This window comes from Microtus pennsylvanicus, chromosome 22 (assembly GCF_037038515.1).
Source record: "Microtus pennsylvanicus isolate mMicPen1 chromosome 22, mMicPen1.hap1, whole genome shotgun sequence".
NCBI classification, from domain to species: domain Eukaryota; kingdom Metazoa; phylum Chordata; class Mammalia; order Rodentia; family Cricetidae; genus Microtus; species Microtus pennsylvanicus.
The window spans coordinates 31,988,300-32,015,344 of record NC_134600.1 but is presented as its reverse complement, the minus strand read 5'-3'; the positions used below and the strand labels follow the sequence as shown (position 1 = coordinate 32,015,344).

At 38.6% G+C, this 27,045-nt stretch overlaps 1 protein-coding gene and 1 long non-coding RNA gene across 2 annotated transcripts in view; both read right to left on the bottom strand.

The window, feature by feature from the left end:
* Positions 1–8,263, bottom strand: part of Gnat3 (G protein subunit alpha transducin 3) — a 36,488-nt gene extending 28,225 nt beyond the window's left edge. The window contains exon 1 of the mRNA XM_075955984.1: positions 8,146–8,263. Coding sequence (XP_075812099.1) covers positions 8,146–8,263 — 118 coding nt within the window. The remainder of the gene's footprint in view (positions 1–8,145) is intronic.
* Positions 8,264–25,214: 16,951 nt separating this feature from the next.
* LOC142840042 (uncharacterized) overlaps positions 25,215–27,045 on the bottom strand; it is a 33,561-nt gene continuing 31,730 nt past the window's right edge. Inside the window, exon 5 of the long non-coding RNA XR_012908873.1 lies at positions 25,215–26,559. This is a non-coding gene — a long non-coding RNA (uncharacterized LOC142840042). The remainder of the gene's footprint in view (positions 26,560–27,045) is intronic.

Here is a 27,045-nt window from a genome sequence, read left to right as displayed (position 1 = left end):
TTAAGGAATAACTTACTCCACTCGATAATTCTCATGAGTAAAATTAAACATGTCTTTCTCTTCTCCATCACAATCCATCATAGGCTGGCCTCAAGTAGAGGAAAAAGGAAAAGGAAGAAGAAAGAGAAAAGAAAGGAACTATTGTATATGTGCTTTTGGTGTTAAGGAAATGTGTTTTGTTTCTTCAATTTAATTTATCTTCCTTATATTTCTCTGAGAGGGTAAGACCTCCCCTGGGGAGTCAACAAAGTCTGGCATACCAAGTAGAGGCACGACCAAGGCCCTCTTCCCTGTATCAAGGCTGAGCAAGGCATCCTTCCAGGGGGAATGAGCTCCAAAAAGTCAATTCATGCAGCTGGAATAGATCCTGGTTCTACTGCCAGTTCCCTCTCCCCCCAGATGAAGCCACATAACCGTCCCCTAGATTCAGAGGACTTAGTTCAGTCCTTTGAAGTATTCCCAGCTGTGAGTTCAGAGTCTATGAGCTCCCACTAGCTCAGATCAGCTGTTCTAGTGGCTTTCCCAATAATGATCCTGACCCCCTTTGCTCATATCGTCCCTACTCCATCTCTTCAGCTAAGTTCTAGGAGCTCAGCCCAGTGCTTGGCTGTGGAGCACTGCATCTGCTTCCATTAGCTACTGGATGTAGGTTCTGTGCTGACAATTAGGGTCATCACTAATCTGCTTATGGGGAAAGGCCAGATCAAGCACCCTCTCCACTACTGCAAGGAGTCTCAGCTGGAATCATCCTCTTCATTCCTGGGAATTTCCCTAGCACCTGGTTTCCCCGTAGCCACACAACGGACCCCTCTATCAAGATATGTCTCTCATTGCTCCCAGTCTGCCCCTCCTCCAATTGGGTTATCTTCAGCTCTTATGCTCCCATCCTCGGTACCCTCTCTTCTACTTTCCTTCCCAGTCTACCCAGGATATCCCAACTATCTGCTGCCTGGAGCCCTGGATGTGTCTCCCTTAGGATCCTTCCCTTCACCTAGCTCCTTTAGGGAGTGGATCATCTGTATCAGATTCCTTTAGTTAATTACGATGCTGCCCTATTTCCATTGGCTACTTGGAAATAGGAAACTATAAATCAAGAAACGAAAGGCCTGAGTATATTTGATATATTTCTCTCATTAATAATATCCTTCCTCCTCCCACATCCATAGGTCGGTGGAATAATAGACAGAGATACTTGTTCATGATAAAAGGCAATCACAGGGTTAGATATCTTAGGTAGCTGTCTTTATTCTTCTTGCAAAGACTCCCATTTGCGCCACACTTCACACTCTCTAGTTAACCTCCTATGCTTTCCTCTGACTTACTATAACATGCAATCAAACATCACATTTCTGTGACTTCTTTCTATGTTTTCTCTATTTTTTTCCCTTAATTCATATCACATCATATATTTGTATAATAGTAAAAAATTTCTGGATGATCTTCCAATCTCATTTTTTTCCTATAAAATGGTTATCCTGTGTGGCCCATATGGTAATTGGGGTAATATATGTAAATCTACTTCATATATATATGTATATGTATATATATGAAATGTAACTAAATGACAATTATTATCCCATTTCTATAAAATTGATCAACACTTTCCTATTGATTTCAAAGGCAGATGAACTCGCTGAACCACACAAAGCTTCCCCTTAGCTCTGTTTGTCCATGTAAATCCTGGTTGTGTTGTAGTCACTGAAAACAGCTGAGGAACACTTCCTGTCTGTGCCTCCGCCTCTACCATTTATCTGTTTTTACGAATGCTTCTGTTTCTGTGCTATGCCATAGAAATTCAGACCACAAGCAACTAGAGGGAATGCAGGAGTATAGACTAATTTGCAAATTATAAACATTTAAAACTTTTGAAAATAGCTATAGTAAGGGAATACAAGGGGAATAGAAAGTAAATGAAAGATTTTTGGGTGGAAGGAGAGCAGCATTTTCAGTCATCAAGAGGAAGGATCCAGAGGACTCTGAAGATGGCAAAGTCAAACATAATTAGTGGAATAAATTTCTTAAGACAAAAAAAATGGATAAAATTTAGAGCACCAAGGTGTAAATTGCTCTTCAGTAAAACTTTATTATGCAGATTAATATAGGAAATAAAACAATGAAATTCTACTTCCTATTAGTGAATGGGACAAGTGAACATTTGGTGACATTTGGAGATGACCACTGACTATTACTCAACCACAAGCTAATGATCATCTCAGTGAGACGAGAGAGAAGGAGATTCAACCTGATATTGTCACTGGAAATGTGACTTCTGGGATCTTATAACAGAAGGCTCATTATTGGCTCAGACAAATTCAAAATGGTACTTTCCAGCCAAGAAACTTAAAACATTATTGCTTTAATGAAGGTAATTTGGGGGTTTATAAAAGAATCAAAGTGAGATCGACAGTCAGTGTTAATGAGATCTACTTTTGTTAAAACCAGTTGGGAAGAGTGTTGTAGAATTTTGAGGGACTGTGTAGAATTAAAGGATTGAACATCAGTTAGGATAGAAGATAAAGAAAGCAAGATTTTCTAAAATTTCAGGGAAACCACGGCTGAAATTACATGCTTTGGTTGAAGAGAAATATATATTTATATTTTAATTTAAAAAGTTTCAGAATATATGAGAAAGCATGAGGGATTGCAAAATATGCTATTCCTAGGAAGGATAAAGGAGGAATAACTCTTAATAGGAAATTTATTTTGTTGGAATATAAAGTAGGAATTCAATGTGTGCTCTGTTTTATTTGCTACTGTAGGTAATAATCGAGTTGATATTTCTCTACTGGATGCTTTGAAATCTCAGACACCTAGATGACCCTGGTTAACTTAGTAGGCCATAGAACAGAACAAAAAGCCATGAACACATTTCTGTATGTCAATGTACCACATTTTCTTTATCTATTTTTCTGTTGAGGAACATCTAGGTTGTTTCCAATTTTTGGCTATTATGAATAAAGTCACAATGACCAAGGTTTGGCAAGTGTACTTGTGGTAGGATGGAACATCCTGTGGGTATATATGCCCAAGTGTGATATAGCTGGATCTCGAGTTAGATAGATTCCAAGCTTTTTAAGGAACTGCCACATTGATTTCATAGTGGCTGTACATGTTTGTCCTGGAATCAGTGATGGAAGGCTGTTCCGCCTTGCTCTACATCCTTGCTAGCGTGAGCTGTTGCTTGTTTCCTTGATCATTGTCATTCTGAAGGGAATAATATGAAATCTCAACGTATTTATTTTATTTGCATTGTTCTGCTGCTTAGGATTTTGAACATTTTATTATGTGTTTCTCAGCCTTTTGAGTTTCCAAAGATGGCAACATCAAATTTTTAGACAAATGGATGGAACTAGAAAAGAAAACATCCTGAGTAAGGTAAATTAGATCAGAAAGACAAATATGGTATGTATTCACTTATAAGAAGATATTATATATTAAATAAATGATAACCAAGCTATGATCTGTATATCCAGAAAAATGGGGTAAAGAAACAGGATTTGGAGCCAGGGGTGGGCCACATGGCTCTCCCTGAGAGGGGAAAATGGAATATATTTTTATGGGCAGACTGAGAACAAATGGGGACAGGAATGGGGGAACCGGATAGTGGAAGATAGGTTAGAGGGAGAAAGAAGAAAGAGGGATACTTACAATTGAGGGGGGGGGGGCATTTGAGGAATGATATGGAAACCTAGTTCAGTGAAAACTTCCTGGAATATCTGAAGGTGATTCTAATGAGGACCACTAGTAATGAGGGGATACAGAGTTTCAGTTGGTCATCTCTTGTAGCCAGGAGAGGCTTCCAGTGGTGGGACTGGATTGCATTCAATTGAGTTGTTGCCTGATGGAAATTCCCAAATAGCCCAGGCTGTTCTTAAGACAAAGGTTTGCTCTCTGCAAACAGAACACATTAACACATTGCTGAGGACCACACACACAATGTTCACTGAACATAAAGAAGTCAAGTTGGTGCCTACATGTAGCATGCTCTTATGTTCTTGTCACCTTGGTACAGGAGGAGAAACATGGACACCTATCCAGCCACAAAACCTTTGACCTACAATCAATATGTCCAGCCTGCAAAATATACTAGGGCAACGGTGGCTCAGAACTTGTGAGAGTAGCCAACCAGCATCTGATATGATTTAAGGCTCAGTCCATGAGCAGGAAACTCTGCCTGACATTGCTTGGGTGACCAAGAAGCAGAGACTGGAAAGCCCAGAAAACTAGGGTGAAATGAAACACAATAGGTAAAAACAAAAATAAAAATTAGTAAAATGACTTCTAAAGATATTCTGCTATACTCAGAAATCCATTGCTTATCCAGTCATCATCAGAGAAGCTTCCTCTTGTAGAAGATGAAACAAATAAAAAGAACAACAGTCAGACATGGAGAGAAAATCTAAATGGCAGGTCTCCATCTAATCCCTGCCTTCAGAACTCAGGGAATTTTACAATCTCCTCTTCCAGACATTCCAGAGGGAATGGAGGACATCAGGAGAACAAAGCCCTCTGAACCAACTAAGCATGGCAAAGCACATATGAACTCACAGAGTGAAACAGCTAGCCAGGGCCTACATGGTTCTGTACCACATCGTCTGTGAATATATTACAGCTATGAACGCAGTATTTTTTAAGGGACACCTGACTGTGAGAATGAGTGGGAATCTGACTCTTGTATCCGCTTTCAGGACTCTTTTAGTTCTATTGAGTTGTTGTGTCCCAACTTTAATAAGATAGCTTTTGCTTAATCTTATATTTTATTTTGTCATGTTTGGGTGTTATCTTTTAGAAGGCTGTTCTTTTCTAGTGAGAGACAGTGGATCTGGCAGGGGGGGGGGAAGGAGGAAGGAAGAAACTGGGAAAAATAGAGGGGAGAAACTATAATCCGGATACTTTGTATATTTTGTATGAGATAAGAATCTTTTGAATGGAGACAGTGTTTCTCCCAGACAGTGCTTCTCTGTGTGTAGCCCTGGCTGTCCTGATATCCTTGAACACACAAAGATCCACCTTCCTCTGCCTCCCTAGTGCTAGGATTAAAGGTATGTGCCAGCCCTTCCAGGCAAGACAAGGATTTATCTTCAATAAAAGAAAAAAAAATAGTGATTCTCAACCTCAACAACAACAACAACAAAAACAAACATGAACATGGGGAAGAGGCTTGTAGAGGGAATCCACCATTTAGATTCCCTCAGACCTATTTCCACTAACACACTGTTTACATCCACTTCACAGTGCATGCCAAATAGGAATCTTATTGTTCTATGTTTTAGCAGCCAGAAATCACTAGACAGTGCAGGTCAGAGTAAACAGCAGATTGCACCATGTTTTGGAGACCTTTTTTGTAAGTACAGGGTAAAATGCAGAATTGATCACTATCATATTAAACTAAATATGTTGTCATAAACTGGTGTTCGGATTCCACCAAAGAGTGTGGATGTAGTTTCGATGAGAATTCAAGACGTTTGAGGGTGAAAGGTGGAGTTGGGTCTAGAAGACATGGGATGATGCCTTAATGAAGCCGAGTTGAATATGAAAATGCAATATAGATAATTTGAGTTCAGGTAAAAAGGTAAATGAAGTGGATTTTATTGTTTTGACTTTGACAACTCAATCAAATGTAGAGTTAAATGTTTAAGAAGAAAAAGTTGTCGAATGTTTAAAATATAAATCAAAATAGTGAAAACTGAACAGAGTTATTTGTTTTATTAAATTAAAGCTGAGCAGCTCAACCTAAGTATTGTTGATGCAAATAATATAGTGATATGAGAAGAAAAGTGCAAAATTATTATCATCTTGGATAAGTAAAAGACACAATGTTGCTACTGATAATTCTTTCTCATTCCTGTTAATAAAAGTTACCCTTTTACTTAATGAAACCCCCAAGTTTGGGACAATTAGGATACTTTCATTTCTGTTTGGGATTTTTGCATATAACAAGTTGTGTCCTAAAGAATATCTCTCTAGAATGTTAAGCTTTTCTGCTTATAGAAGTCAATCAGTAATCTATCAACTCTCACCTCATAATTTAAGGAAATCTCAATTTTCTTCATTACATCATTGTATTCGGGAGGAGCTTGAGTTTTGCTGACATATCTTCAGTCAACTCTTTATATTATTTTATGTTTGCCTTCTCCATCTCAATAACATGTCCAGTAGGCCAGTTATTCCATCACACCTACCTCGAGTGCCATGATTCTGTGAATGTCTAACAGTATTGCTATTATAATTGGTAATACAACCATTTGAGTGATTTGACTTACAATTTGTGTTTTTAAAAAAAATGAGAGAAAATATTCTTTTAAATGGGATGTAGAAAACATTTATCAATTCTGTTGGAAATTTAGCTCAGCATGTAGACATGTTTTTAATTTATTTATTTTAAGGGAGGAAAGGTTTATTCTGGCTAAACTTGCATCCAGTCTGCCGTGGTCGGGAGGGCAAGGAAGCAGGGGCTTGAAGAAGTTGATGAGCTGCATTCATAGTTGAGAAACAGATGGCAAAGGTTGCTTGCAAGCTGATGCCCTGATCAGCTCTAGCTGGGCATTAGCACCAATGTACCATTGTAAGGGAATATCAAAGCACTTACTGGAGTGCCTGACTTTTCCTTCTACATTTTATTGAGCTTGCCACATCCATGTGACTCTGACTCCATCAGTACAGCCTCTGAGGATTCTCTGGAACTTGGAAAATAACGGGTGATGGTTTCAAAGCACTTACCATCACCTTCCTAAATCACCAATCTCTCGGTGATTGCTTGGGAGTCCTGTGGGCAGTCTTTGCCACAAACTCCAGCAAGGAAGGAGAGAATATGACCATTTCCTTGAGAAAAAAATAGACACAGCTCATGCTTGGCTTTTGAAACTCAGTGGTAGGAGTAGAGCAAAAGAACACTTAACAATGGAAGAAATTCGCTACACGATAGACTCACAATCCTGAAATAATGATTTGTTATTGTCTATAACTAGCTTCAGGGTAAATATACAACAGCCAATAAGTCAAAGCTCTTATTCTGATTTGTTTCTGTATTGATTTAGGCTTTTATTCATCTGGGTAATCTTAGATACAACATTGTAATATGTGGTCAGTGTTCCAAAAACAAAACTAACTAAAGAATTAGTTAGTCAATAGCCTGAATGTGGAAAACTGAAAACACAAAAATGGAAAATGGAAGACTGGATGAATGCCTTTTACTGTTTCACGTCTGGATTATATGATGTATTTACCTAATACATATTGTCATATATTTGTGCTAAAGATATCACGGGTTGTAATATCTTAAATTATACCTTTTTTTTTGCTTCTTCTCCAGAAGTCCATGGTTAAATTTCCCTTAAAACTTAATATGCTGCTAAACTAAAACATTGTGCCCATCTCTGCCAGCTTCTTCCTACTTCCCTTCCAAAAGCAGTTCCAAATGTTGTTGTTTATGTCAGTGACTACTGGACATTAAGTTGTTAGTGAAAAATATGTAGCGCACAGATTATATTAATTCATTTAGGTAATTGAGCAACTATTAAAATTATAGTTGTCATAAAAATTTGGTTTTTGTTTTGAAGTAATGAAAAGTAGCCAATAATTTGTGGAGTCAATGAATATATAAGTGTTCTATAAGGAACTGAATGCCACATTTTCAAATGAATAGCAAAATTAAAGGCACTATTTTTCCCAAAGTCTTAGTAATATTCTTGATATATTTTAAGTATCTTGTCATTATTGCATAAAACTTGAGACTAAATGATTTTAACACCATAATTTTGATGCCGAACACTCAGTTTATTTCTGTCTAAACAAATAAAAGACTTTTATGACCTGCCATTAAGGATTTTAGCTGCTACTTCGGGAACGATTAGAATGCTATAAAGTAATAGATGTGTATGACTTTTCTTTTAGCAATGATATTCTGTAATCCTTGAAAGAGGCCAACTGAGACATCTAATATGTATCTCTTAAACAATGCACTAAGTATGAAATCTAAAACAAATTATGAAATACATATAGAGTATACATAAAACTCAGTTCACCTAGACACTCTGGAAAAGCATATTTTATACTAAATCCTCCAAGATTAATAGACTTAAAATTTGAGAAAAGTAAAAATGAAGGAAAAAATCAGATGCTGAAAGCAAAAGAGAAGAATATTACCGAGCAGTAGCAGCTTAACTGTCCTCGCATCTCGCTCAGCATCTTCCTGAAGTTTCTTCTCCAGCTCTTTTGACCTCTTGGCTGACTCCTTGCTCTCTGAACTGATCCCACTTCCCATCTTCTGATGTGAGATGCTGGTCAATTGATTTGCTCCAATTTTCCAAATGCAGAGAACAGCAGTGGTTTGGATAGAGGACTTAGGAGCAGTGCTGGCTAGGGCAGAGAACAGCCTAGTCCCTGCACGCTCAGTTCTCCTCCGACTAAGGGGATCTTTTCTGTCACCTGATCAAAAGGGAAAGCCATGCAACTCCAATGAAAGCTGAAGAGGAAATTCATTATGCTTTCAAATTAAATGGTCACAGCTGGCTCATCTTCAAAACCATGCTTACCTGCCTTAAAGTCTAGCACAAAATATACAGAAAGCATTCAGAATGTTGATATTCAAGACGGTCTGTGTTGGACAAATCAAGTGAAATGTTTCTCAGCAACAGGAAATGTTTATTATTGTTATTGTATATATTATGCACCAACACTTTCATTTTCTTCAGATATTTCTTTTTTCCGATGCTTCACAATTTCTCCTCTACTGCAGGAAGAGTATATCTGAGGCTATTCAAATTCCATTTGCCTATTCTTAGATTGACACAAATATTGATAATCTCTTAATATGTCAATAAATTAGAAAACATTTTTTCAAAACAGAAACAAAGGATGATCGCCATATTTGTACATATTTTATGGCTACAACCGTAAAATAGGCCCCATATCTTAACTTATGGATTTTTAGTCTCATAGGATACATTTCTGTAAATTGAGCTTTTACTGCCTGTGAGAGAGTCAATCCATCAATGCTAATTGAAGGTCCACTTTGTAGAGACACTGATCTGTGCTCACCGTGAGCAGCACTTAACTCTTTAGGGCAATTAGACAGCAGCTGCTGTGCTGGGGGACACTGGCCTATTTGGTGCTTGGGGAATAAAGACCAATGTTCTTAGAAGCAGAAAATAGCTTCAATTCTGATAATCAAAATACTAATACACCTAACTATGTTCTATACCTTTTAGCTACCCCACTAACACTATACAATTCTTGAACATTGACTGGATTAAGGGAAGAAATTATTTTATACCATTTTTATTCATTTATCTGAAGCAAGAAGCAGTTAGGAGGCTATAAAAATATTTTTCGTATAGACACAGATGTTTGCCTGTAACAGCAAGTGTCTTACACTGCATTTTGTGAGATGTCAGGGTGTATTTAGTTATAAAACGCTGGACCAGAACTAGCTGCTTAAGCTGTCGCTGCGGTTCTGCAGGAATCATGTGTAAAGTATGAACAGGTGGGTTTTTGAATATTCATACAACAAGGAAATAGGCCACCAGACTAAATACCCATTCCTGCTTTGTTTACTTTTGCACATTAAATATGTTGAGCCTAAGCTACATGAACATAGTCAAAACATGTTGAATTTTATTCCTCAAAGACACTGTAAAGATTTGGAAAGGCACATATGCAAAGGCTTGTGCAAAACATGTGCCCTTGCTTTTACTATGCAAAGAGCTAGTCCCAACGGAAGGAGATGGGTGTTGCTACATTATTGATGACCAGCCCTGGAGACAGGTTCCCACCTCCGAAGGACAGGCTTAGCACACTAAATCACATTTGGTCTATTCATATTTCATAGACTGAATATGCATTGTATCCAAATATTTAGGGTTCTTACATGTCCTATACAAGCAAAAGATTGACACGATATAATAATCATTTGTACTCAAATATAAATACACCCCTAGCTTTTGTGCAGGGATATACTGTGGTTTGGGAGTTTTGTTTTCTAAGTCTTTTTTAGCAGTTCGTTGACTAGCTCTTTGAAATGTCATAACAACAAATTTTGTTTGTTCTTGAAAGCAAGAAACACAAAATTATTCCATAGACCAGCATGTTAGCTGTGTACTCTGGCCATTAGTAGTAAGAAATTGTAATGTACACACACATCCTCAGAATTAATGGCATTTTGGTATGATGGTATTTTCCTTTTGGCATTTTCTAACAAAGATGAGCTTGAGATTGAATGAGTGAAGATTCACTTCTATAACTAACAGAATTACCATAAATCTGAACACTACAAATCTTCAAGCTATTTGTGGCTAAATTCTCTGTGTAATCTCTTGATGGGGATATTGGGTGATTTTTTTAAAAAAATATTTTGCAATTACTTTCCATTTCTGTTAAACACAAAACTCATGGTGATCGGCTTTTCACTACAGGTTTCATAGACCTGGTATTTTACACTCTTTGACAAGGCTCTCCTTGGAATTGTTATGTGAGCCTGATTTAGGGGATCAGCTCCTGCTGGGAATTATCTAAGCAAGCTGTCATGTGTGATCTTTATTTTATTTTCATATCTCATAAGAGGTGTTGATTTCAAGCGGGGTCCCTGGACATTTTGAGTCCCTGCCGCCTTAGCAATGACCTTTCTACTTGTATTTCCCCATGGAACTCCTGACAGACCATTCTTCCTTTGCTAATGGTGCTCAGATGTGCACTTTAGGGAATTCTGAGCAGGGCATTTCCTCTGGAGATCTCGAGCCTTTGGGGCTTCCAGACAGCAATCTTTAGATCTTGAGAAAACACGTCAAAGCTTTCTTCTTCAGGTGGTACCGTGAGACAACACTGTTGATATTAACTAACTCGAAGTTGTAACATGTAATGCAAACATGTACATGATGAAATCAGTTTCCATCTTTATTCGGCACACCCTTTATGGATAAGGACATGACTGTATTGAATGATGACTAAATATGTATCACAGTTGTTTCCCAGAGTGCTTCTTTCTACCTCAAATTCTATTTTAAGTTTCTTACTAAACATTTGCATCACTAGTTCACTTAAAGGTTTTTCTGGGTGTTCTCAGCCTTGACTGTTACAGTGGATTCTTATTAAGTTTCCCAATTTCAGATTCTTCTCAACGCCCATCTTATCTGTCTGATTATGCCAGGCTAAATTATCCCATACCTATGATTAACAGTTAATCCTTTCTATCAGGAAAGAGCAAAAACAAATGGCTCCCGGAATACTGCAGAGTTCTTCATCTACAATTTCGTCACTACCACCCTATTATCAAAGACTATTTCTCAATAGCTCTCAAATCACATCTCCTTTTGTTGGCCTTTTGAATCTCTTGCCTTGCTCAGCATGCATTTCTAGTTTTCACTCCTGATCTTTTCCTCTCAGTACGGATATCTTTGTTCTCTAGAGGTGGCTGTTTCCATGGTGTCATATTTTAATCAAGAAAATAGATCAGCATATACGCTACTTTGAGCTTTGATCTACCTGGCTTCCCTTCCTTGGTGGGCTGCAGCACCAAGGTGTTATAACCTTCTTTTTCTCTCCTTCTGTCCTAGGGATTGAGTGCAAAAGACTCATTCACAATCAGACACATATTACACCATGGAGCTATATTTGCAGTTTTCAATTCACTTTAATATGAAGGAAAGTGCTTGTAAGAACTGAATTGGAATATGACATTTGGAAGGGTCCATGTACTTGAGTGAAGAAATATTGGTAGGAGAAATTGTGCTGCAATGTCGTTGCAACAGAGAATCCGGCAATCCCTAGGAGATCTGAAGTGGAGAGGATCCTTTGGGCTTATGTTGAAATGAGGCAGAAAGACTGGGCCGTTTATCCTTTCAAGAACCAGACATTGAAATATATGTTACTGTGAGGAAATGGCATTATCATGAGTTAGGAAAGTCTGTCGGATGAAGGAAAGTTTTGGACAAGGAGTAGGCAGGGACAAGGAGATGTCAGTCAGCGAATTAATTTCTTCCTCGTGGGAGTATATAGCCAGCACACCTGGGCTTGCTTAACACCTCCCCTTCTTCTATACCAATGAGCAAGGAGCAGTATCTGGGTTTAGTATAATCACTGTATTTGTGCTTGTTCCGTGACTCTGATTGCTCGCAGTTCTTGCGAAACTTAGAAGAAGTAAATTAGTGAAACAAGTTTGTCTATGCTACCATGCTGGCCTCAAACCAACAGCTGGTGCTCATCGTAATTCTGCTGTTTAGTCCCGGTTTTCCTCCTCTGGGGCAGCACTAAGTGATTACTTCTCTCATATTTCAAAAGGCACAGAGGTTTGGAGGACTTCTGAAATGGAAACAGCACAGGGTAAACCACCCAAGTTAACCTAGGATCATACATTTGAGGAGATTTTAGAATTTTACTTCAAAATACACGGATAATCCATGGAGAATGAGAATGATACGCTATTAAAATATGTGTACTAGTTTATCTTATCTGCTGAGATGATGCTGACTTTTATCATTGAGAGGACTCATCCCTGCTCACCACACCCCTTTTTGGGCTGTGGCTGCTACCTTTGCTATTTCCTAGTAAAATTGAGCAGGAAGCAGTAATAAATATGCCAGATCATCTGGGCGCCAAGGTATCACTGCCTCATTTCACTCTGCTCATAACTGCTGATGACCAGAGCCATTCTGCTGGTCTTTTTACAAAGGAAATAATCTACATAAATAGAACCATAAATTCAGACTTCATGTTTCATAGGCATGGCTGTCCATTTCAAGGTAGAGATAATTCAATGCAATCACTCTGCTGGGAGATAGTTGATTGATCTTAAAGAGAATACATGGTAAAAGGAATCAATTAATTTTCTTATGGAGTGGTAGAAAAATCTAGTAAAAGAAGTTATATCATCCATAGTGTTCCCAGGAGGCCATACTTACAAGTACATGGACAATCTCTATTCCCCAGCATGGCTATTCTGCCCTTAATGCGCTGGTACAGAATTGGAGAATCTCTTTACACATACTGAATTGATATCAACTGGCCTAATGATTCTGCCTGTTGGTTACATAGAGCCATCTCCATGGCGGATGCTCATTTCTAGGAATTGTCATAAAATTCAAATCCTCAAAAGCCTCAGTCATTCTTGTCTCCACCACTCTTTGCCAATGGCTCATTTCATTTCCATCACATAGAGTATCCAGACAATTCATTTGCAGCTACTCCAGGGTCCTTCTGTTTTTCACACAAAATGGATAATGGGGATTAGTTACCAGAGATGGATTCTCCTTTGCCAAGACTTTGGTTCATAGTTTCCAAAAGGGAAATAAGACAACAACAATTTACTTTTGGTTTTCTTCTACATATCAAGCTGACCTAGCTGTGAACTTGATTTGGCCCTGTTCTTTCTTCACTTCCTGGTTATAAACAACAGCTAAGGGAGAAGCATTGTTGACTAAGCCTTCATTGATAGAGCTCTCCGGTGACCTATGTTCACACATTGATCATATTCCAGATAGAGCATTCCCACTAAACAACAGACTCCCATCAAGCCAGTTTGGGACTTCAGTGGGTCCTTATGGAATCAATTTCATGATTGGTGACTCTATACATATAGTAACATCATGACAAAATGTTCCAAGTTTTTAAACCCGGGTTTAGCAACGTGGCGGGGCTATTATAAGACAGTGTATTTCTGTGATGGTTGGTCTGCCTGTGCTCTCTATTTTCTGTACTATGATTCACCATGGTCTTTCTATAACTTTTCAAGACATCAGTTCCTACCACCCAGTGGCATTTTACAAAGCAGCTGTTGGCAGCAGAACTAGCCTGCATTTGCTGTGGTTTAGTCATGCCAGAGAGCAGAGTTTAAGGGGAAGGGGAAGAAAGCTTTATTACTTTGGCTGTAGCTGGAACTTGTGTCCTTCTTTTTTCTCAGTGAAAAAAGGCTTTTAGACTTGTACTAGACTCTACATAAGCTCCCTGGTTTCAGACTATGAAGACCCATTTGTTTTCTTGGATGTACGGCTTGCTGACATATCATGATGGGACTTTTAGTCTCTGTAAAGGTGTACATCAATATCTCACGACGATTGTCCATGAGAACTGACTGTAATTGATTTAAATCATTTGACTTCTAATTTGTCATCCATAGTAGTTGATAAACGATAGACTTTGGAATGATAAAATCTGAATCACAATCTTATTTTCGTTATTATAAGAGACTCAGCAAGTTATAACATCATGTTATAGTTTGACTCTTGTCTCTATCATACCGCCCCTGGTATGATAGTTCCTCACCCTTATCAATAAGATTAAGAGTCTCATTAAAGAGATAGCACAGTATGTTAGCTGGTCCTTCCATCTGTTATTCTCTGAGGATCAGAGAGTATCAGAGAGCAGGGGAGAGAATACCATTCTTCCTTTTCCTGGGATGCTGTTTTCTCCAGACAACTAAAGGAGACAGTAACTTGATCTTGAAGTTAAGAATAGTGAAAAATTAATTTTTGTTTCATTAATTACCCAATCTCTGAAATTTGTTACAGCAACAGAAGTGTAGCAATAGCTCCCATGGTATAATGGTTAAAGCTGTGGACTCTGAAACCAGTAATCCAAGTTTCTATCTCGATGAAACTTTTTCTTTGAGTCAGAGATCTGATCACTCATTCTCATCAACTCAGATCATGAAACCCAATATGAATGGGCTGCCCCTGCATGTTTGAGCATTTCCGGGGGCATGCTTCACTTCACTTCAACATAAATGTACCTATATGCCATAAAATATTTATGTTATTATTTTATTTATATTATGTTATATTTCATTTATATTTTTAGTTTAAAAATGGTGTAAAGATTATTGATAGGATATATAATTTGCATTTCACCAACAATAATGGGGATATTTACACTTCAGGGAAAACACAGTTGTAAAGATAATGTAGATAAAATGTCTGATGCAAATCAAAATTTAGATAATGTCTTGGTATGTTTAATCTGCCAGTTTTAATGAAGAACAATATAAGCTACAGTAAGAAACTAAAGGTATATACTTTAACTTCTTGGACTGCTATAGCAAGCTACCACAAGCTGAACAGTTTAAATAATAGTAATTTTATTTCAGGGAACTAGAGTGTATTACATTGTGTTATAACCAAACAGTGAATTTTTTTTTTATCAGATGAACCTTAACTACACATTTAAATCATTGGGTCAAGTTAAGAAATAATTTCAACTAAAATTCAGTCTGAGAAATGTGTACACTATCACTAATAACCTTAAATTTTATAGATACGTTGAACATTGCCATCACTGATGTTGGGAGTTCCCCAAGACTATCCCAAGTTAAGTATTCCTCTAGGAGGACTCATGAGACACCCATTGTGGTAGGAATCAGTCTTCAGCTGTGATAACATATCTGAGGAAATCATAATAAAGAAGGAAGAATTTATTAGAGTTTAGGGTTTCAGAAGATTCAGCCTGTGGCTTTGGGACCATGGGGAAGCAGAGACCCATGGTAGAGAACAAGATGGGGTGGGGAAGGACAGTGTGTGCTCCCTGCCCTTCAAAGGGATACCCCAGTAACCTATGTTCATAAACATCAGGTAGGACCTACCGCCTCAAATTTCTACCAGATGGTCTGTTTCTGCACAGGCCTCACAAGCTTCGCATGGCTGGAGAAGCCACGCTTTAAGGGTGGCTAATGACAAAGAAGGAATCCCTTGTTCTATTGCGTTTACTTTGATTTAAATGTATCCACAAGTAGCTAGCGCTTCCTGATATTATATGCAAGCTTGGTGAATACGTCGTATCTGTAAAATCTACCTGCAGACTTCGCAATGCAGAACACTTTTGACTCTGCGTTTATGACTTTCGAACCAAATGAGCACTGGCTATCCATCCCTTCTATTCCCCTCATACCACACTGCCCCAAACAAACGAAAGTCCAGCATTCATAGTGGCACAACCTATGTTTCAAGGCATTCTTACTAATTGCAACTCTGTTTATTTTCTTTCTACCAAACGGCTCAAAGGTACTGTAGAATTCATGAAAGTAGCAGAAATAGAGAATAATCTGTTTCCATGGCGGCAAATTTTTCTTCCATTTTCCTTCTAGAGATCACTCGAGTGTTTAAGAATAATTTACCTAATAATTTGTGTGTGCTAACAGCCATATTAGTAAAACAAACGAGCCATATTAGTAAATAGAAAATGAATCATGCAAGTCCAGACGCGTTAGTTCTGGGGGAGAGAAGCACACGCGTGTGTGCATTCAGCACCAGTAAGGCGGATGCCAAGCTGCTCAGCTGGCTTGCTACTGGGGGACACAGGGCTTTGTGTGACGACGCATTCTTTCATATCTTATCACCGCACCACATCTCCGCTACAGTCTTCAGTCTCTTAGCCCCACAGTGCATATCTTTGTGTATGAAATTCAGGGATTTGTATACACTGCTTCCTATGTCTTGATTTCCGTTTACTGCCTTATATGTTCCCGTTTGGTTAACTCTTCCTAACATTTCACAAGTCAATCCTGCCACTTTGTCCTCTTAAAATGAAATTAAAGGAAAAGGTTTTCCCTTTGAATTTCCTTTAATTTCATTTTAAGAGGACAAAGCGGCAGGATTTGAAAAAAAAATTCAAAGGGAAAACCTTTTTTTTTCATCCCTAAACAGCGCACATGTTTTATATTCTTGCTGTAGCTTACTGTGATTTACCAGTGTATGATGCTCAACTATTTCACTTTAAAATCCATAAATTCAGGCTCAAAAGAATTAGACTAAGGGACAAGATGAAGGATGTTTTCCACTGTACTCCTCGAATTTGACCTGAAGTCTTTATAGCAGGGATTAATTTTTGGTGAAAGAATAAACAGTTTCTGTGTGGCATTTTCCTTCAACTTACTTGATCAACTCATGGTTTCCAGTACCGTTAAACACAGTTTGGAGTTATTGCCATATTTAGGTGCGTGCATAGTTCTCCCCTGAAAGTAGTGACAGCAGAATTGAAGCATTTTAAATGAGTTAAACAACACAAATCTCATCGTGCATAAACGCCAAATTTTACTCACTTGAAATAACAGTTTTTCCTGCTCGGTCACTACTGTAGTTGCTTTCTTTTCTGATTATGTTACAGCCAATCCCTAGTGCTAGGCAGTGTGATATGAGAAAGGATAAGGTTATTAGGCTGAACCTCTCTGAATGCATTTTTTTTATTAAAGGAAACACAGAAACACCTCGCCCTTTCTAGACTGTAAGGATACTACGAGGTCACATAATAAGCAAGTGGATTTGCTGCAAACATGCGTTAGGGCCGAGTCTTGAGATTCCTGCCTTCCATAGATGTGAGAAACACATCTTTGCATGAACAAGATCTCCTCACTGTGGTACTTTGTCACAGAAGCCTGAGTGAACTTAGAGACTCACATCCACGGGTGTCTGGATGTTTGAGATGAAGAGAATGGAACTCTGCAGACAGAGTTCTGGTGACATTTAAAAAGAACAAAATGCGCACGCTGCAGCACATGCTGTAACGATCCTTATCAATTTCTGTGTCCCGTTGCAATCATGTTTACCTATGTGAATATTCTCTACAATAAGTAAACTTGAACTTTTTACCAAGAAATCTGGTTCTTTATAATGTTTTGAGAGTTCTTTAAACCAAAACTTTCTTTAGTGTTATCCTTATTTGAGCAATGCAAATACAGAGAAAGGTCTTTGGCCATCCCATGACTGGTAAGGTTATAATTTCTCTATCCTTTCTTCACTCACACCTGTAAGTTGCCACTTATCTGCCTCCATCTATACAGGCTTTTGAAGATTGACTACTTTTTGCAACCAGCCTAAATTTTAAGGCAAACAGAATGAAAAAGGCACAAGCATCTTCTTCCACCTCCTATGAAAGGTGTTCTCAGTGTAGTAGATGTATGGTTTAATTTCTTCTAGATGAAAGGCTCATGTGGAAAAGTTCACAGAGCAAAAATATTTGAGAAATGTGACTCTGGATTTTTGGAAATTTTTTATGTCTTCCTGAGAGCCAAACTCCTGTAAGGACCTTCTCATCTGACATTCCTCTCCCTTCTGTGAGCTTCCTCTTCTCTTTAGAGACATTTTATATTTAAATATGATTACATCATTTCCCTCTCGCTACTCTCTGCAGTTTCTCCATCGTCCCGCCCCCTTCCAAATTCACACTCCTCTTCTTTGTTATTGTTACATATGTTATATCAAGAAACGCATACACACAACCCACTGAATCTTTCCAGTGTTGCTTGTATGTATCTATTTGGGGCTGATGATTTGGGATTGGGACCCACCTGAGGGTCATTTCTATAAAGACTAATTCTCCATCTCACAACATCTCTTAATTGTCTCCACTCTTCCTTTAGTGATGAAGTCTGTGTGTTCTTTCCCATCCATCTGTCATGGCGATAGCCCTCGGGCTCTGGGCAGACTGGTGGGACTCTGCTTCTTTCAGTCTTCCTCACCCCTCTTCCATGTCTTCCTTTCGGTCTTAGGTGTAGAAGTTGTACTGTAGATGTATTCAATAGGCCTGGGATCCCCATTCACAACTGTGTGGTGTGCTGACTAACAGTAACTTTCTTCTCTGAACCAAAACTTCTTAGGTGAAAGGTGAGAGCTAAACCTATTTGTGTGCATAAGGATGAATATTTAGAATGTATTTAGGAATTATACTGGTTTAAGAAAGTGACAATAGAGGGGTCTCTTCTGACATCTATGACCTCACTAGCCATGGGTGGTTGTCTAATTTTTCAATACCATGAATGATTTCTCTCCTGTTGACCAGGACTTAAGTCTAATAAGACAACTGCTAGTTACAGCCAAGATTGACACATCACTAAAACACCTTTAGAGAGAGATTAATAGACTAATCACCATTACAGTTTGTGGGTATCACAGCTAGGTAGGACTATTGAATCTTTTTTCTGCTTGACGGTTGTATAACACCTTCAAGTATTATAAAACTTATTACTCAGAAAGGAGGCTTTTGGATAAGATCCAGCCTGATTCCCGAGTTCTGTGTTCAAAGTATGTGGAATCTTCATAAATAGAGATTTACTTTCAATTTCTAAGAGACAGCTGAGGGCAACAGTAATGGCCCACATTGTTTGGCAAGTCTCTTGGAACCCTCTGACTAACCACTCAAAAACTGATTTCTCATGCCTGGTGCTGTAGCTTTTGTTAAGTCTCTGGCTCTTGGGAAAGCATTCTCACCCCAAGTAGAACTTTTCATCCTAACTATACATGTATGTGTATACATATGTAGTTTTGTGTAAATACAAAGTGATAGCATTCCTTATGGATTTTCAAGCACTGTTGTTTTTCCTTTTCCAATTCCTCTCCTAACCACTTGATAATTAAGACCCTTCCCCCCTTCCCCCCCATTCTTCTATTCCTGTCTCTTTCATTCCTCCTCACCTGGGTCCCATTTCACTTTTCCTGGTTTCTGTTTTTACTTGTCATGCACCATTTAGAGATTCAGAGATGGGACTCACAAAAGAGAGAGAACACGTCATTTTTCTCTTCTTGATCTTAACTCAATAGCATCTGCTACTTCTATTTATTGCCTACAGATTTTATTTTTTTGCATCTGAATAGTATTACACTGTGTATATGTGTCACATTTTCACTGTTTATTCCTCTGGTGAAGAGCATTTGGGTTGTTTTTGTTTCCTAGATCTGTGATTAAAACAGCAATGAGCATGACTGAGCAGTTATCTGTGGAGTAAGAACTCAAGACCTTTGGACATCTGCCAAGGAGTGGCATATCTATGTCATATCATAGAACAACACAAAGGTGAGGAGAATGCCTCAGTAGATAAAAATGCTTGCCTTGCAAGATGGATGATCTAAGTTCATACTCCCAGTATCCGAGTCAAGTTACACTCAGTAGCACACACCAATAATCCTTGTGCCAAGATGGGAAGAGAAAACAAAAGATTTTCCAAAAGCTCACAGCCTATGTAATGGTGACCTTCAGAAACCATGTCTCAAAACATAGTAGAAGAGGAAAACACACACACACACACACACACACACACACACACACACACACACACTTTAAAATATTATAAAAAAAAAAACAGAAAGGAAACTTACCTAGAAAACCCTCCGGAGTGTGGGATGTCCTTTGATTAAATATCTATTTTTATTTTAGTATTTCCAAGAGTGCTCAAAGTCCAAAAGTACTTAGGCTATATGAATTGGTTTTATGACTGATTTACTGAGCATAGAGCCACACCACTGAAAGAATCAATGACTGCATCATCATAGCTTTCGTTACAGAAAATAATCAGTCTTCTGTCTGCCTTTTTCATTCAAAATTCTTCAATACAACAGTTGTAATTTGCTATTTTTTTGTTTTTATTGTATTTGAATTTTAAGTATAATTATTAATATAGATAATTAATTATTTTTAACTACCTAAACTTAAGTTTCAATTCTTAACGCCATCATGTCTTTGTAAATAGTGGAAACAACATTTTTTTCTTTCATTTTACTTTGAAAACATTAGGTCTGAAAATAGCACAATATCTTCCAAACTAGGTCATATTTTTCAAAGTCCATGTCCTTGTGAGTCCTTCTTTATATTACGTACAAAACTTCTAAAAGGTAATGCCCAAAAACTATTATCTTTGAGAAAACGGAGCAATTGAGAACGGAGTTGTAGAACTTGCTGTGAAACAGAAAGAGCTGGACAGGTGCATGTCTTTAGTCCCAGCACTCAGGAGGCAGAGGCAGGTGGATCTCTGTGAGTTTACCAGTTCCAGGACAGGCTTCAAGGCTACAGAGAAACCCTGTCGTGAAAAAAAAAAGGAAAGAAAATTTACCAGTTTCACATCTAGATATAATAAAAAATGAAGTGAACTCTAATGCATTTGTCAGTGATACAAGTAAAATCATGGGAAAGGAAGTTCAAAATAAAATGAAGCTTTTACTATTAAAAAGAATAAACAAATACAATAGGGTCATTAGGCAGAGACTGTGTAGTGTATTAGTGACAAATATTGCAGAGAAGCATATGAAGGAGGAGTCAGAGAAGCTTATAATCTTACAATCGGGTGATATTAAAGGAATATATCAAATTATATATTGTAAGATTTTCATGGTATGGATCAAAGACCTGAGTTATTCTTTCAATGAAATAAACCAGTTTAGGATTAAAATAGATTTAGAATCCAGAGTTTTCCAAGTTCAGACTTAGAGAATAGCTGGTGTATTGAGAGACAACATTTATTTATTTGTTGGGGCAATGCTTTTCTGGAAAATCGATGTAATAACCTCCAGGATATTAATAATGGTCACCAGTAAAAATGACTTTTCAGAACAGGTTCATTTCGTAAAGGGAAGAAGAAAAACTTACGTCAGTAAATATTTTCCTCGATTAATATGACTAAGAATCCAAACTCTGGATAAAACCCAGATAAATCAGAAAGCTTTCGTGAGATTTTTATTTGTTGTATAAACAGAGGGGCAACTCCTGAGTTCTTTATGATAATAATGTTAAAAGAGTCCTTGCTGAAGGGAAAGTTAGGATAGTAAAGTGGTGACCTAATTTAGAATAAATACGTTGGAAAGAGAGATACAATTCCCTTCTCCAAGACTTCGTCCAAAACTTGAAAGAGTAAGAATTAGTAGTTAGCAGTTTGTTAATAGTGATAGTTGTTGTCATCCCAGAGGGCAAAGAGAATTTACAGTCCTGTCTCTCAGCAGATGAAGGCTTTCTTCTCTCAGGAAAGTCAATAAACTTTTCTTTTTTACTACCAGCCTGCTCTTGACTTGAAGATTTGCTGCTAATTCACAAGAGCCAGCTGAGATTCTAAGCATGGTGTATACTCTCTGGTCGAGTACAGGTCTCAATACTACATACAGGAAATCTTTTAATAGCACCGGGTGTCACAAATCACGGGCCCTTTTCATGACTTTACTAAGATAAAGATGATCATCCAATTAAGGAGACTGTAGTTCCACCGCCGAACAATTCTTGTGCCTTCCCTCACTTCTATTAATGATTTCTAGTTTTTATCTTATCTTCCTCCTGGCCCCTTATTTTCGTATTCAAAGAATTGAACTCAAGCCTCAGTCAGGCTAGACACCAAGTACTCTACCACTGACCTGGATCTCTAGCCCTCTTACTACCGTTCTTTGTTGTTGTTATTTTAGACAGTGCCACAGTAAGAAGGACACTCCAAGACTGTCCTTCGACTCACTCTGTAAGAAAGAGAGGTTTTACACTTCTGATCCTTCTTCCACATCCTACTGACTAGCTGAAGTTATACTAGGATTGACTCTCTACCCCTTTTAATGAAAATGCCATCTTTGCTTAACCTAAGCATGAAGTTCTGTCTGCACACAACGTAACTTCATGATGCAAGCTGACATTTGGTGTTTAAAACCCATTGGGCCTCCATAAAAGCTATTTCTGCCAAATAATCTTATGAAACAACTTGCTTAGTTGTTCTCCAACCTACTCTAAAAGGATAGAAGACTAAATCCTTTGCTGTAGGTTTCTTTGTTGATAGGGCTTCCATAGTGGTAAATATTTATAAACCCAAAGGGGCATCAGGAAAAACTATGCCAAGAAAAGCAATGCCTACTTCAAAATGAGAGGACAAAAATGCTCTTTTGACATATTTTAGGTTTAAATTAGATGTTGAGAAGTGAGGGAAGTACAAGCACACTGAAGAGTATTTAAAGATCTGAGAATGTAGCACTATTTTTTTTCTCAGTCTTTCTTTTCTCTTCCTGTTACCACCTACTAGGAAATGAAAGTACAATGCTCAACTTTTTTCTTGGATGTGGAGGATATTTTTTAAAAGCATAGCATTCTATATACTGGCAAAATTAAGTGACTTGTGTTCAGTGTTTGACTTCCTTTTCCCAGAATTAGCCAAATAGAGATTGTGAATTTTGAATTGGCTGGAGAAGAGCATTATAGCATGCTGGAAAGACTGGGAACTTTATGGAGACATGGAAACCTGGGTTCATATCATAAAAAATGCACTGGCAACTGTGATTCTATTTTCCAGACTGGACAAATTTCCAAATTCACAGTAAAAGGTAACCGCTGAAAGGGTCTCAGGGTTGCTCTCAAACTGCTATAGGGAAGTTGTACAGTTCTTGTGGGTGTCAGAATTTGAATATTAACTATCTCCTACAGTCTTAAGTTGAAAGGTTGGTCCCAGCTGGCGACAGTATGAAGTTTGGGGCACTTCATTTGATGAGACCTGGCTAAAAATATAGGTACTAGGGAGGTCTTTGGGGGACTCTAAATTGTCTTTGACCTGTCTCCCCTAACTTTCTCCCCTTCGTGCCCATTGTGATGTGAACTCTTCTGTATTTTCATGCCTACCACTATGAGCTGGGACCTCTGTAATCATCACCTAAAATAAACAATCTTGCCCTGTAAGTAGTTTATGTCAGTGTTTGATCCAGATAGTAAGTGTGATTAAACAGAAGGTTTAGACATGCATTTTCGAAGCTTCTTGAAGTCTGTACTATAGTTTTGCATCAGAGAAAGAACTTGCATTGTCCCATTTCCAATGCTTGGTTCTAGTAGACAGGCTATGAAACCAAGGGGCTGTAGGTAGATAACACTTCAAAGAGGTGAGGACATGTCCTCCAGGCCCGGCTTGTCCCCCACTGCTTTCACTGTTGCTGCTACTGACCAACATATGACTTCTACATCCACCGTGACAAACAATACATATGGCGACTCTTATCTTGTTTACATCCTTTAAATAACTCCCATTGTATTCTATATCACTGGAGCAGGCAATTTCCCCTGTTCCAAAGTGCATTTCAGAGAAAAAGGACTCTCTCAGTCATTGCTCCATGCACTGTGTCCAGATAACTTGATACACAATCTGAATATAGTCAGCAAAGCCTACAAGTACAGAAAAAAGATTCAAAGAAATGACAGGCATGATTGATATAAAATTTAAAAATCAACAGGAAAAGAGAAGAGAAGAGAAGGAGAGAGAGAGAGAGAGAGAGAGAGAGAGAGAGAGAGAGAGAGAGAGAGAGAGAGAATGAGAGGATCCTGGAATAAACCAAAGAGACATAATCTAAGAACTGAATTTAAGTAGAAAAAAATATGGACAAAACCGTGTGCAGTGCTATGCATTTATAGTCTCAACATATGGGGAGAAATGACATGGGAATCCAGAGGGTACACTGAAGACCTTGCTGTCTAAACAAGCAAAACTCTCCCATCCTATATGTGTGCATATGCATGTATGTGTGTGTTTGGTCTAGATCAATCACAAGAAAATCAAATATTTGCAGCATTCCAGAAAGTCTTATAGAAGGAGAAGTGTGCAGTCCCACTTAAGGAAAGGCTTGCAGAAACTCTAACAGAGCACGAAGAGGAATGGACGTCCAGATTCAGGAGCTTAGAAGACCCTAAGTAAACTCCACCAAAAAATTGCCTCATGGTGGCATATTGTAGCTGTAGAGGTGGAATATTGCAGCTGTGGAGGTGGAATATTGCAGCTGTGGAGGTCGAATATTGCAGCTGTGGAGGTGGAATATTGTAGCTGTGGAGGTGGAATATTGCAGATGTGGAGGTGGCATATTGCAGCTGTGGAGGTGGAATATTGCAGATGTGGAGGTGGCATATTGCAGCTGTGGAGGTGGAATATTGCAGCTGTGGAGGTGGCATATTGCAGCTGTGAAGGTGGAATATTGCAGATATGGAGGTGGCATATTGCAGCTGTGGAGATGAAATATTGCAGCTGTGGAGGTGGCATATTGCAGATGTGGAGGTGGAATATTGCAGCTGTGGAGGTGGCATATTGCAGCTGTAGAGGTGGAATATTGCAGCTGTGGAGGTGGAATATTGCAGCTGTGGAGGTGGAATATTGCAGATGTGGAGGTGGAATATTGCAGCTGTGGAGGTGGAATATTGCAGCTGTAGAGGTGGCATATTGCAGCTGTGGAGTGGAATATTGCAGCTGTGGAGGTGGAATATTGCAGATGTGGAGGTGGAATATTGCAGCTGTGGAGGTGGAATATTGCAGCTGTAGAGGTGGAATATTGCAGATGTGGAGGTGGAATATTGCAGCTGTGGAGGTGGAATATTGCAGCTGTAGAGGTGGAATATTGCAGCTGTAGAGGTGGAATATTGCAGATGTGGAGGTGGCATATTGCAGCTGTGGAGGTGGAATATTGCAGATGTGGAGGTGGAATATTGCAGATGTGGAGGTGAAATATCGCAGCTGTGGTGGTGGCATATTGCAGCTGTGGAGGTGGAATATTGCAGATGTGGAGGTGGAATATTGCAGATGTGGAGGTGGCATATTGCAGATGTGGAGGTGGCATATTGCAGATGTGGAGGTGGCATATTGCAGCTGTAGAGGTGGAATATTGCAGCTGTGGAGGTGGAATATTGCAGATGAATTGTCAGAGTACTCAGCAAAGAATACTAAGAGCTGCAAGAGAGAGTTATCAACTGCATTCAAAGGAACATTCATTAAATGAACAGCAGAATCAGGAAGGAATAGAATTGTATTTTATATTTCATTCTTTTTTGTTTGTTTCTTGAGAGAAGGTTTCTCTGTAGCTTTGGAGCCTGTCCTGGAACTGGCTCTTGTAGATCAGGCTGACCTCAAACTCAGAAAGATGTGCCTGCCTCTGCCTCCTGAGTTCTGGGATTAAAGGTGTGCACCACCACTGCCCAGCTTATCATTTTTATTTTTAAGATAAAATAAAACTTGTAGCCAGGATTATAACCCATAAAATTGCTCTCCAGAAATGAAGGAGAAATGGAAAGATTTGTTCTGTCTATACACAGAAGAAGCAGTAACTGCCAGTATTTGTATGAAAGATCCCAGATAGGACGGTTATCAATATAGCTAGAGTCTTAGTCAGGATTTACTATTGCTATGAAGAGACATCATGAATGCAGCAACTCTTGTAAAGGAAACATTTATTTGAGGGTGGAATGCTTGCAGTTTCAGAGTTTCAGTCATTTATGATCATGAAAGGGAGCATGAGCATGACAGTGTGTAGGCAGACATGGTACTGGAGCTCCGAGTCCTGTGGAAAGTTGACTGGAAATAACACTGAGGGAAGCTTGCACAAAAGAGACCTCAACGACCAGTCCCACAGTGACACATTTCCTCCAATATGTCCATCCCTCCTAATAGTGCCACTTCCTTTGGGGGAGGACATTTTTTTCAGTCCGCCGCAGCTGGGCATATGAGTCTGAGGCTGGCAATCCTGGGAAAACAAATAGGTCTTGAGAGAAATATTTGAGATGCCAGCTGTAGGCCAGTCCCCAATATGAACGTCAGACTACTGTAGGATAATCTGGTCAGACAATATTGCATACATTTCTTGAGCCAGCTATCATTTCTTCAGACCAGGAACACACCATACAACTCACTCTGTCTCTCAATGAACGTAAAGATCTCCACATCACTGGGAATATATGATAGAAAACAATGGTATGGGCTTTCAAAGAATTTGGAGTAGAGACAGAGAAATAAAGGTATGAAGGACTAGTTTCTACATCTTCCCCGTGTTTTCCCTCTCACGGTCCTTTGGTGAATTTGAAGAGGTATTTCCAGGGCTGCGGCTACAAGACCTAGTAATAGACATGATTCCAAAGTCAGGGACTTTAGTTATATTTGAAATCTTTAAAGTGTTTGAGGGGTGTCGGTTGTGCATGTACGCTACCTAGCAAAATTGGGAGTAGAAGTGAATCTGCAACCTTATCCCAACAAATTCTAGTGCATGTAGGAAAAGGTACTTTGTATACTAATACTCCTGCTGAATTCTAGTCAAGTACACTGACTAATTCGTGTTTCCCTTTTCCACTTGAAAAGACTTCGGCATTAATATAAGGAGTGTGAGATAGCAGCTGAGGGTAAAGCACTGAATCAGTGAATTAAAAATTAAAGAACTACAACATTAACTCGAAATCGGCCCATTAGCAATGACATTATTTGCTAGCTCAATTATAACAGATAGCAGTTTCTAATAAGGTTTGGGGAGCAGATGAAAAAAAAAAGGTTGTAGTGTCTATTTATGGCCAGAAAGTGAAATACAAGCTCACTTAGTGTAATGGTAG